The 12,838-nt window shown below is 35.9% G+C and overlaps 1 protein-coding gene across 1 annotated transcript; it reads right to left on the reverse strand.

The window, feature by feature from the left end:
- Window positions 1-247: 247 nt before the first annotated feature.
- On the reverse strand, window positions 248-12,010 carry LOC107572835 (receptor-interacting serine/threonine-protein kinase 3-like). Its single transcript, XM_016259266.1, has 10 exons — window positions 11,643-12,010; window positions 9,836-9,987; window positions 5,390-5,439; window positions 5,167-5,322; window positions 5,008-5,090; window positions 4,767-4,836; window positions 2,550-2,599; window positions 534-570; window positions 399-448; window positions 248-307 (listed from the first exon to the last, which is right to left on the reverse strand). The coding sequence occupies exons 1-10, from the start codon at window positions 11,985-11,987 to the stop codon at window positions 248-250; spliced, it is 1,053 nt and encodes a 350-aa protein (XP_016114752.1). The 5' UTR covers window positions 11,988-12,010.
- Window positions 12,011-12,838: the final 828 nt, after the last annotated feature.

A 12,838-nucleotide genomic window follows, 5' to 3' on the forward strand; every position in this document is an offset into this window, starting at 1 on the left:
CAAAGACGGTTATTTATTTGTGTTCTTCACAATTGAACTGAGATGAATAATTCATCAAAGTATGTACGAATCAAGAAAGGATTGCAAATAAAGAATCGCTGAGGTGCTACTTCAGTCTTGGTTTTCCTCCATGTTAATAGTGTACAGATCAGAAGACAGGTGCATTTTTCTATTGCATTATTTGAATTAATTAAGATGTATACATTATTTATATACGCTTACAAGTTAGCGTTTATCATTAAATGTGTCAGCTACATTCAGAGTGAGATGAAGCCGTGTAAAACTGACCTGGTGTTGAAGTTTGCCGCTGTGAGAGGAAACACAAGCACACAGCGTGTGTTAGGACAGAAGAGGTCAGTGATACATGAGCCGTATGTGTTTGAGTGTTTGTTTCAGACCTGTGCTTTTCTGACAGGCGTCACCAGCGGAGCAGGACGAGGAGATGATTCTGTGAGAAACAACAACACACAGATGCGTTCAGCACCAAACAAAGCATCGAAATCATCCTAATGCATCTCTGCTGCTCAGATTACCTGTCTTTGTGGGTTTTGTGTTACTGACAGCTGTTTCCTACAAGACAAAATATTAGTTAATACACATCCTCAGACGATATATTGGCAGGTGGATACATTTAGTCATTTAGCAGATGCTTTTATCCAAAGCAACTTACAAATGAGGACAACAGAAGCAATCAAACTCAACAAAAGAGCAATGATACACAAGTGCTAGAACAAGTCTCAGTTAGCTTAACGCTGCACACGTAGCAAGGTTTTTTTATTATATAATAGATAAAAAGAAAACAAATAGACAGAATACAAAAAGATTAGAGAAGCTAGTGTTAGTTTTTTAAGACCACAAGCAGTTCGTAAATGAATAGAGTGCAGGTCTAAAAGGGCAACGTTTATTTTTTAAAGAATAGATTAGAATTAGAGATTTTAAAATACATTTTTATATACATTTATAGTCAAGACCTTTAAAAACAAGTAACAAGTAAACCGAAAATGTAATAATATTAATAACTAGATCAAATAGTTCGTCAAGACAAACTTTAAGTTGGCTTGAGAAAGCCGGACCAGACAGTTTGAAAAAGTTTGAAAAGTTTAAGAAGTTTAAAAAAGTTTTAAGTTTGATGGTTTTCAGTCTGAAATAGTTTGAAGTTTAACGTTGTTTTAAAAGCTTAAAGTTGAAATGTTTTGAAGGCAATGCAGTCTGTCAGAGATGATAGGGTGTTACTATGCGCTTGCTAGGGTACTTGGGGTGGTTGCTAAGGCGGTTGGCTAGGGTTTAGCTATACGGTTGCTAAGGTACCTGGGTCGGTTGCTAGGGTGTTGCTATGCAGTTGCTAGGGTAACCGGGGTGGTTGCTAGGGTGTTGCAATGCGGTTGCTAGGGTACCCAGGGCTGTTGCTGTGCGGTTGCTAGGGTACCCAGGGTGGTTGCTAAGGTGTTGCTATGCGGTTGCTAGGGTACACCAGTTGGTTGCTACGGTGTTGCTATGCGGTTGCTATGGTACTCGGGGTTGTTGCTATGCGGTTGCTAGGGTACCCGGGGTGGTTGCTATGGTGTTGCAATGCGGTTGCTAGAGTACCCAGGGCTGTTGCTGTGCGGTTGCTAGGGTACCCAGGGCGGTTGCTAAGGTGTTGCTATGCGGTTGCTAGGGTACACCAGTTGGTTGCTACGGTGTTGCTATGCAGTTGCTAGGGTACCCAGGGTTGTTGCTATGCGATTGCTAGGGTACCAAGGGTGGTTGCTAAGGTGTTGCTATGCAGTTAGTAAATGAATAGAATGCAAGTCTAAAAGGGGAAAGTACTTTTTAAATAATAGAATTAGAATAGATTAGAACTAGAATATTTTTAAAATACATTTTTATATCCATTTATAGTCAAGACCTTTAAAAACAATTAACAAGTAAACCGAAAATGTAATAATATGAATAATTAAACCGCTCTGAATCACACTGTGATGTTCTGGTTTATATACTACGAAGGTCTTTGTAAAAAGTATGAGCTGACAGTTGCGCTTTATGAGCACAATTAGTAAGAGAAATACAATTTTTCACAATTTATTTAAAATGTAATTATAAACCGGAGAGTTCCGGTGCTTGATTCTGATTGGCTGAGCCGCGTTCGAAGCTGTTGTAAATGACGCTACAAAGTAACACACACCTTTGTTTACTTCTGTGTTGCTCGGCAACCACTTTGTAGCAACCACAACTGTTTCTGAGCAGCTACATTGTTTGGTGGAAGAACACTGTGTTTATTAATATCATTACACTTTATTTGCTCTGTTTTATTTTGTGAAACCTTACTACGTATATGGAGTAACCGTTTTATAAAAGCAGTAACCTCCGCTTCACGTCGTGCCTAACAACCTTAGCTGTTATAAATTCACTGTAAACCACGGCTTCACGGGGCTTATTGCTTTAATAAATCAATGTAATGTTTATTAAATCAATCATGCTAATTTATTTTAATTAGTTAAGAGTGTTAAGATTTGAATTGTAATCAAGTTTAAGTATAATTAGTTTTCCACAGAAGCTGCATGAGATACCTGTTTAGGAGGCGGTCCAGTGACGCAGGACGAGCCCTGAGCACCAGCTTCTGAAACACAAAGATGATCAAAGAGACTAAACAGCTTCATAACACATTCAACGTCCATAATGTTCATTAATACAGTAGAGCAGGACTTGATTTTATCCATCAGGAATCGATTGCATGGTGATTGTAAAATAAGAGGGATTGATGATGATGCCAAAACAAACAGGAAAGCAGTTCCAGATGATAAACACGTCTGTTCTTCAGAATAACATGGGTTGATTTAGATTCAAACCATTAAAATAATACCAATTCATAAAGGGATTTCTGTACATTTAACATGCTTCCTTTATGGAAACAGAACAAAACTGTGTTGTGTTAGTACCACTGAGATAATATTATTAGTTTGTGTTATGTTTTGTTATTGGATTTTATATATATATATATATATATATATAAATATATATAATATATATATATCTGTATTTAGTCAAGATTTAATACCATTGAGTGGTTTGTGGCTGATCTGGATTGATCTCAAACCGGAACAGACATCATCATCATCATCATTATCCTGCGTGTGAGAAAAGATAGGGTTAACTGAGGATACAAATAAGGGTTCAGTGAATTTTCTTTTTCTTGCAAACTGGCGTTTGGATATATTTAAGCATTTACGCCATTCGCAACCAATTTTAGTTCCATCATTTGACGGAAATGGTGAATACAACAAAAAAATCAACTGTACCAGCAGCTTCAGAACACCATAGACGGCTTCATTGAGTCCGTGCTTGTGCATACTAAAGATCTTCTCCGTCTCATTAACACAACCTGAAAACAGGAGACAGTGCGGTGAGAAGACGTCGAGGCTGATTCTCATGATGAAGGGATCGGGTTCGAGTCTCACAGAGGAACGACGGTCTGCTGTCGGGGTCCTGATGCCAGCACTCAGTCATGAGCTTCACCATATCATCCAGACCCTCAGTCTGGCGGCGGTCTATGCACGTCAGGTCAGGTCTGTCCCCCTGAGGGATCCGGAAGCGCACCAGACTGGACCCAGCGTCTGCGGGACAGACACGAGTGAGACACCGGTGCGGACGGGAACCAGAGAGCAGCTGAAGAACGCTTACCGCTGTACGGCGCTCTCCCGGTGACCATGGACCACAGCAGGACGCCGAAACTGCAGAGCAGACCATTCACAAAACACTGATTATCACATTTTCATCTCAGTCACGAACGAGTACATGCGTCTGATCGGCTCAGAAACGGTACATAAAAAAATCTGCATTGTTCCGGTGCTTGATTCTGATTGGCTGAGCCGCGTTCGAAGCTGTTGTAAATGACGCTACAAAGTAACACACACCTTTGTTTACTTCTGTGTTGCTCGGCAACCACTTTGTAGCAACCACAACTGTTTCTGAGCAGCTACATTGTTTGGTGGAAGAACACTGTGTTTATTAATATCATTACACTTTATTTGCTCTGTTTTATTTTGTGAAACCTTACTACGTATATGGAGTAACCGTTTTATAAAAGCAGTAACCTCCGCTTCACGTCGTGCCTAACAACCTTAGCTGTTATAAATTCACTGTAAACCACGGCTTCACGGGGCTTATTGCTTTAATAAATCAATGTAATGTTTATTAAATCAATCATGCTAATTTATTTTAATTAGTTAAGAGTGTTAAGATTTGAATTGTAATCAAGTTTAAGTATAATTAGTTTTCCACAGAAGCTGCATGAGATACCTGTTTAGGAGGCGGTCCAGTGACGCAGGACGAGCCCTGAGCACCAGCTTCTGAAACACAAAGATGATCAAAGAGACTAAACAGCTTCATAACACATTCAACGTCCATAATGTTCATTAATACAGTAGAGCAGGACTTGATTTTATCCATCAGGAATCGATTGCATGGTGATTGTAAAATAAGAGGGATTGATGATGATGCCAAAACAAACAGGAAAGCAGTTCCAGATGATAAACACGTCTGTTCTTCAGAATAACATGGGTTGATTTAGATTCAAACCATTAAAATAATACCAATTCATAAAGGGATTTCTGTACATTTAACATGCTTCCTTTATGGAAACAGAACAAAACTGTGTTGTGTTAGTACCACTGAGATAATATTATTAGTTTGTGTTATGTTTTGTTATTGGATTTTATATATATATATATATATATATATAAATATATATAATATATATATATCTGTATTTAGTCAAGATTTAATACCATTGAGTGGTTTGTGGCTGATCTGGATTGATCTCAAACCGGAACAGACATCATCATCATCATCATTATCCTGCGTGTGAGAAAAGATAGGGTTAACTGAGGATACAAATAAGGGTTCAGTGAATTTTCTTTTTCTTGCAAACTGGCGTTTGGATATATTTAAGCATTTACGCCATTCGCAACCAATTTTAGTTCCATCATTTGACGGAAATGGTGAATACAACAAAAAAATCAACTGTACCAGCAGCTTCAGAACACCATAGACGGCTTCATTGAGTCCGTGCTTGTGCATACTAAAGATCTTCTCCGTCTCATTAACACAACCTGAAAACAGGAGACAGTGCGGTGAGAAGACGTCGAGGCTGATTCTCATGATGAAGGGATCGGGTTCGAGTCTCACAGAGGAACGACGGTCTGCTGTCGGGGTCCTGATGCCAGCACTCAGTCATGAGCTTCACCATATCATCCAGACCCTCAGTCTGGCGGCGGTCTATGCACGTCAGGTCAGGTCTGTCCCCCTGAGGGATCCGGAAGCGCACCAGACTGGACCCAGCGTCTGCGGGACAGACACGAGTGAGACACCGGTGCGGACGGGAACCAGAGAGCAGCTGAAGAACGCTTACCGCTGTACGGCGCTCTCCCGGTGACCATGGACCACAGCAGGACGCCGAAACTGCAGAGCAGACCATTCACAAAACACTGATTATCACATTTTCATCTCAGTCACGAACGAGTACATGCGTCTGATCGGCTCAGAAACGGTACATAAAAAAATCTGCATTTTTAATACAGGAAAAAATCTTTGCATAAGGATTAAAACGATAATTTATTTATTTTCAGATTTTTTTAAAATACTTTTTTAATATATTTAACCATTTAATCTAAATTGTTACACCTTTTGCACTCGGATCAGTTTTAAAGCAGTACATAAAATTTTCTTTAAAAAAATACTGTTTTCAGTACAGAAAAAATGTTGACTATTAAGAATTAAGACTATTGAAATACACATCGTTTAAAAAAAAAAATCAGATTTTTACAAATATATATTTTTAAGTGATATAACCATTTAAACTAAAATGTAACAACTTTTGCATTCAAGCCAGTTTTGAAGTAGTACATAAAATAAAAATGAAAAAAAAAAAATCATAAGAAAATAACATCGCAATATTATTTTTAAGAGGTATATTCATTTAAATCAAATTTTAACACTTTCGGGTCATTTTTGACCCAGAAGTGAACTGTGGCTACACACTTCAAATTATGTTTTTATATATATATATATATATATATATATATATCTCCATTAGCTAGATTTGTCTCAGATTGCTTCTGTAAGATACATTGAGCCTCTTAGCCTATTTTTGGACTGAATTTTGTGAGTAAATGTGAATATGCATGCACAAAGTCATTATAAACGACATAGCTGACATGACAAATAAACTATATCAAATGAACAACAGCCCAAAACACCAACTAATCTTAATTTGAAAAAGGTAAGAGAGTTTGAAAGAGAAGTCCATGTCTGACAGCTTTTGATGAAGCACTGCAGATTCACACTGTTGATCTTTTTTTTTCATCTCAAAGTAAAAGTTTATTCAAGTAAATTTAATATATTTGTATTAAAAACATGTAGTTTTGATTAGAGCCCGACCGATATGGGTTTTTTGGGGAGTGATGCCGATACCGATATTAGGGAGTAAAAAAACCTGATATATCGGCCGATATTCTTTATGTGTAGGCTATATTATAGTACAGTATAGTCAAAAGTTTGGACACACTTCTCATTCTTGTGTCCAAACTTTTGACTGGTACTGTTTATAGAATACAGTATATAGCCTACACCAGGGATGGGCAACTATACGGGCAACCGTATACGGCCCGCAGTGTCTTTAAGTATGGCCCGCTGGATCATATTAGACTTCGATGATTCATTTTAAACCATTTGAAAAGCAAGTCACGTAAAGATTGCTTTCAGTTTATGATGTTAATACTATCTCCGACCAGGAGAGGTCGCTAGTTTCCAGCCGCTTCTCTATTAATTTCAGCGTAGTAAGACGTGCACTCTAATGTAAACATTCATAAACATTAGCAAATAATAAATGAACAACTGACCATGAAAACAGTATTTTCAAGTCAAGATGGTAAACAGATTATCTTTTTACCAAGTTCAAGGGGATACCCATATGTTTGGAAATCTGTATTTTATTTAAATCGCCATCACACCACTGCTCACAAACAACGGGGACGCCAGAGTTGCACTTGCCTCAAATTTCAAAGGTAAAATTCATAGTCAACAAAAGCTTTTTGCCAAATGCATGACAGAAATGTTTGCACTGGACTATGTTTTTATTAGGGTTTCCGCGGGTCCTTAAAACGTCTTCAGTTAAATTGTTTACATTTAAGGCCACGCAAACTCTTAAATGGTACAAAAAGTCTAAATTATCTTTGGGGACGGAAAGACAAGAATTGCTATATGGATTAATATGACGATTAAACTTCAAAAGGCTACGATTTCACTGAATAAACTTGAGCGCTGCACGTCAGCTTTGTGCACCGCGGTTACCGGGAAAACCACTATATTTCTGCAGTTCCGAGAGCACCTCCTGCTGGCAGAGAACGAATTTGCTTTCTCAAAAAGCCCATCTGCTATTTTTGCTACATATTTTTAAATGTGAACCAGTGGATCGACAAAAAGCTATGTTCCTATAAATTTCATAATAATAATAATGATAAAATATAATAATAATGACAATGATATATATAATATAACATTATAGTATGATATAGTGATATATTCAAATACAATTTCTTGTAAATATTGATAAAAAATATTATTGTGTTACACTGGTTTGCTGTAGTTCTTGTATAATTTGACATTTCAATGAATTAATAAATTCATAAAAAAGGGCATTATTGTAGTAATACGGTAACATTCAAACCTTTGAAATCTTTGCACATTCACTCATTAATGAGAAGTTACTGGCATTTCAACATCACACAGGACTTACACTAACATTTTAAAAGTTTTTTTTTAAGAAATTAATACTTTTATTCATCAAGGACACATTAAATTGATCAAAAGTGACAGTTAAGACATTTATAATGTTAGAAAAGATTCTATTTCAAATAAATGCTGTTCTTCTGAACTTTCTGTTCATCTGTGAACCCTGAAAAATAAAATGTATCAGTTTCCACACAAATATTGTGCAGCACGACTGTTTTCAACATTGATAATAATCAGAAATGTTTCTTGAGCAGCAGATCAGCATATTATACTGATTTCTGAAGATCATGTGACACTGAAGACTGGAGGAATGATGCTGAAAATACAGCTGCGCATCACAGACATACATTACAGTTTAACACATACAAAAAACAGCTAGGGCTGCCACTAACGACTATTTTTATTCCAATTAATCTATCGACTAATTAATCGATTAATCTAAACGATTAATTTCCCACAAAAAATCAACAATTTTATTTAAGAATATTTTATTAAACTATATTTTATTAAACCAAATGAAATCCAAATTTCTGTGAAATCCTTTTTTTAAAGCAAAAGTAAAAGCAACATAGAGTGCAAGTTCAGTATTATAGTGTAAGAATGACAACATATCCACGTGTTCTAGTCTACTAATAATAACATTATAATCAAAAAACACTTTTTAAAGGAGTATTTATCAGAAATGTTATTTACCAGAATTTACTTAGGAGAAAAATGTAAATATGCAGTATTTCTGAAAAAAAATAAAATAATAAAAACTCTATTATACTCTAAATAAAATCAATTAATTGGAGATGCTTTTGATTATTCAAATTTACTGGAACCATTCAAATGGAATTCAGAAAATAATGGAAAACAGAATTTGGTAAAGATAAAACTGTAAAACTCAATTAATTAGACAGGCTTTTTGATTAATAAATTTTAATTTAAACATTAACGGAGTATAGAAAAATGAAAATGGAACAAAACTGAATTTGGAAATAAAACCGATTTCATAGTGCCCTATAATTATAATAATTTTTAAGTTGAGTGAATAATAAAAATAGATGTAAGTGAACAATAGCCTTTAAAATTACTTAAAATACATATATAACAGCAATGAGGCAATAATAATTAGTTCAAATAAAGTATCAAATGCAAGAAATCATATGGTTTTATTGAACAAAACTGTTAAAATACATAATGTATTATAAACAATAGAGCTAATGTACAGTACACATTATAACAAAGGCCTGCAGAGGGCGCCAGCGGCCTGATGATTGTTTTTACACATTACTGTGCGATCTAATACTTGTTTAATATTGACCAAGCACCATTTCATTCAACTGTCCTCTTAATCTTTAATATGTGGTCATTTCTTTAGGACAGAAATGCTATAGCCACTGTAATTAAAAGAATATGTGGACATCAAAACGTGTAAACTCAGAGTGAGGGTTTGAAACCGCGATATATTCTCCTGTGTTTGTGTAGAATTATAAATGATTTGCCTTACAAATCTGATGAAATGGTGCATGTTGCGTTCCCAGATGAACGTTATAATAAACCCAAACTCACAACAACATGCAGAGATGGAGTTTGAGACGCTCCACACGTGTAAATGATCACAGTTCCTGTGAACGGAGCCGCTGTGTGACGCATGTACTTAACCTACACGCATGTAAATAATTAAAGCACATATACTGTATTAGAACGGCATCGCATTTAATTATTTAATTAAATCGTAGCGTTTGTGAATTCACAATTATGCTTAATTATGTTGTTTTAATATATCATGCAGCCTTGGTAAACTGTCTAATAATGTGTTTTATGGATTCTCGTCTGTGAAATGCGGCACTTCCGGGATTTTGCCGATTAGTCGACGCGAGCAAAATGAAGTCAGGGATTTTTTTTAATCGAATAGTCGAATAGAATCGATGAATCGCGACAGCACTAAAAACAGCTATTTTAAATAGTAATAATATTTCACTGTTCACTGTATGTTTGATCAAATAAATGCAGCACTGGTGAGGTTAAGAACATGTTTAAAGAAACTGTGCTTCAGTGTTTCCGATGCTCCTCTGGTTACCTGTAGACGTCGGAGGCTTTGTTGGCTTTGTAGTTGACGGACTGCAGCGCTTCAGGAGGCATGTAGCTCAGCGTTCCTCCCTCGTCCTCGGCTTTCTGTCCGGAGCATCTAGAAACGCTTCGAGCCACTCGGGACAGACCGAAATCTGTGAGCTGCAGGACACACAGAAACAAAGAGAGGGTTAAATACAGTCTGATGCGTTGGGCTTCTTCCACACACTGCTTTCAAAGACAATGTGAATGTAGCTCAAAGGGGACTAATAATCACGCTTACAGGGAATCTGTCAGCTTCAGCTGATATGGACACAGATTTTAATTCTAAAAGAGATATTACATTTGTTGAGTCAAGTGACAAACGTGTTTTTTTAAACAAGGGTCTGAAATGACAAAGCTTCATGTAAATGCCACATTTTGACCTGAATTACATTTCCATCCAACTGAAAGAAGTGGTGTAGAGCTGAAATAATTCATTTAATAACACTGTGTTGTAGTAGAATAGTAGTAGAATGTACTCCTCAAAGTAGTAGTGGTAATAATAAAAATAATAGTTTTTAAAGGAATATCACACAATTAGAAATTGTTTTAATTTAATCGTAAATCTCTGTTGTGCAGTGACTGCAAACGATTTAATTACAAATTAAAGGATTACTTAAATGGTTACAGCTGATTTGATTACCGAATTAACTTTTCTAATATTAAATCATAAAACACAGAATCCAGAAAATTTGACAAACAACTGACAACTCAGAACTTCACAAAACAATAAAACATTTCATATGGGCCCTATGATTCTTATGAGGTAAATAAATGATGAAATTGTTAAGGTTTTATTAATTCAACTGATTAGACATCATTTCTTGATCATTAAAATTAATTTAAACCATTAAAACAGAATCCAGAGAAAAGGAAAAGAGAATTTTAGGGGAAATAACACATCATTTGGAAAAAACAAAAATCATAGTGCACTATTTTTGTTTAGAAAATTAATAAATTATAAGTTGTTCAAGTTCTATGAATTCAACTGATCATATATATATATATATATATATATATATATATATATATATATATATATATATATATATATATAAAAACATTAAAACACAATCCAGAAAAAAATGAGAAAGGTAAACAGAATTTCGGGAAAAATAAAACTGAATTTGAGAAAATAAAACATTTCATAGGGTGTTATTATTGTTAAAAATGTAATAAATTATTAAATTGATAAAGTTTTATTCATTCAACTGATTAGACATCCTTTTTTGATTATTAAAACTCAATTAAACCATTCAAACAGAATCCAGAAAAATGAAAAGGGAAAATATAACGTGAAGAAAAATAAAACGGAATTTGAGAAAACACTTCATAGGGCACTATTATTTCTTAAGTCGCTGGGGGATATTTGTAGCAATAGCCAACAATACATTGTATGGGTCACAATTACACATTTCTCTTTTATGCCAAAAATCATTAGGATATTAAGTAAAGATCATGTTCCATGAAGATATTTTGTAAATCTCCTACCGTAAATATATCAAAACTTAATGTTTGATTAGTAATATGCATTGCTAAGAACTTCATTTGAACAACTTTAAAGATGATTTTCTCAATATTTAGATTTGTTTGCACCCTCAGATTCCAGATTTTCAAATAGTTGCATCTCGGCCAAATATTGTCCTATCCTAACAAACCATACATCAATGGAAAGATTATTTATTCCGCTTTCAGATGATGTATACATCTCCATTTTGAAAAATTGACACTTAAGACTGTTTTTGTGGTCCAGGGTCACATATAAGCGGACTGGCCTTGGCTCTGAGGCTGTCATCCAGCAGCACGTTGCTGGGCTTGAGGTCCAGATGCAGGAGCGGAGGAGTCAGATGATGGAGGAAGTTCATGCCCAGGCTGATCTCGTGCGCCATGCGGAAGGTCAGAGGCCACGGTGGCGGCCCGGCCAGCGTCTGCAGCAGATCGGCCACCGAACCCTTGGGCATGAACTCCATCAGCAGCCCTCGGCCCTCGCCCACACGGCCCTTGTACAGACCCAGGATCCTGATCATGTTAGGATTCCCACCCTGCAACATCAGGAGAGCTTCTTTCTCAATGGAGGATGCCGACCTGCTGCATGATGAGAAACAGAAACAAGCCAACATCTGCAACAATTCGCTGGTTGAGCCAGTGATGCTGATGCTCAAACAAACAGATCAATGTTTTCCAAAGCAGTTAACGCACTGGCCCCGCCTCCCAAATCTGTACGTCATCTTAGTTTATACAGTTGACTGTTGACAAATATGATGCAGGGCACCAACTCCATAAACAAAGTTATGCTCTAAAACGCAAGATATTGGAGTAAAAAAGCCCCTGTATGAGTTTTTGTCTCATATTTATATCATATGATAATTGATATCACACCGAGCAGGGAGAGCAATATCAGACGAGTGCCGTTTCTGTCCTGAATATCACAAGTTTAAATGCGATTTTATTCAATAGTTCAGTAAATAAGAAGTTAATATTGTTATATTTTAAACACAATATCATGTTTTTGCTCAGTTTTGCAGAGAACATATTACATTTAAAGCCATAGCAGAATTGTTTCGCGTCTCCGAGCAGCACAGCGTTGTTTGGTTTCTGAATGAATCCGCGTTTTGAACGAATCGTGTGAATCAATGACTCAAAGCCTATTCATAAGAGAGCCGTTTACTTCATTCCTGAACGAATCAGCCGTTCGAATGAATGACTCATGAAGACCTGCTGGCAGATTTAGTTTCTTATTTAAAATAATAATAATAATAATAATGATAATAAAAACATTAAAGCGATAGTTCACCCAAAAAAATTTAAATTCTGTCATCATTTACTCAAACCTGAATGACTTACTTTCTTTTGTGGAACATAAAAGAATGTATTTTGAAGTTTTGGTTACCAATGACTTTCATTGTATGAACAAAAAATACTGAGACGTTTCTCAAATTATAGATTATGTTCGGCTGTTGTAGCCTAAATA

Source organism: Sinocyclocheilus grahami, unplaced genomic scaffold, assembly GCF_001515645.1.
Source record: "Sinocyclocheilus grahami isolate Dianchi unplaced genomic scaffold, SAMN03320097.WGS_v1.1 scaffold1819.1, whole genome shotgun sequence".
Lineage (NCBI taxonomy): Eukaryota > Metazoa > Chordata > Actinopteri > Cypriniformes > Cyprinidae > Sinocyclocheilus > Sinocyclocheilus grahami.

What these genes read in the sequence shown, in the direction of transcription:
- LOC107572835 (XM_016259266.1), bottom strand. Translation starts at nt 11,987, where the DNA reads ATGTTGGCTTGTTTCTGTTTCTCATCATGCAGCAGGTCGGCATCCTCC. An exon ending in ATGACAGCCTCAGAGCCAAG is followed by an intron (nt 9,988 to 11,642) that starts GCCAGTCCGCTT and finishes TGTGTCCTGCAG; the next exon opens with CTCACAGATTTCGGTCTGTC. An exon ending in CGCCTGTCAGAAAAGCACAG is followed by an intron (nt 308 to 398) that starts GTCTGAAACAAA and finishes TTCCTCTCACAG; the next exon opens with CGGCAAACTTCAACACCAGG.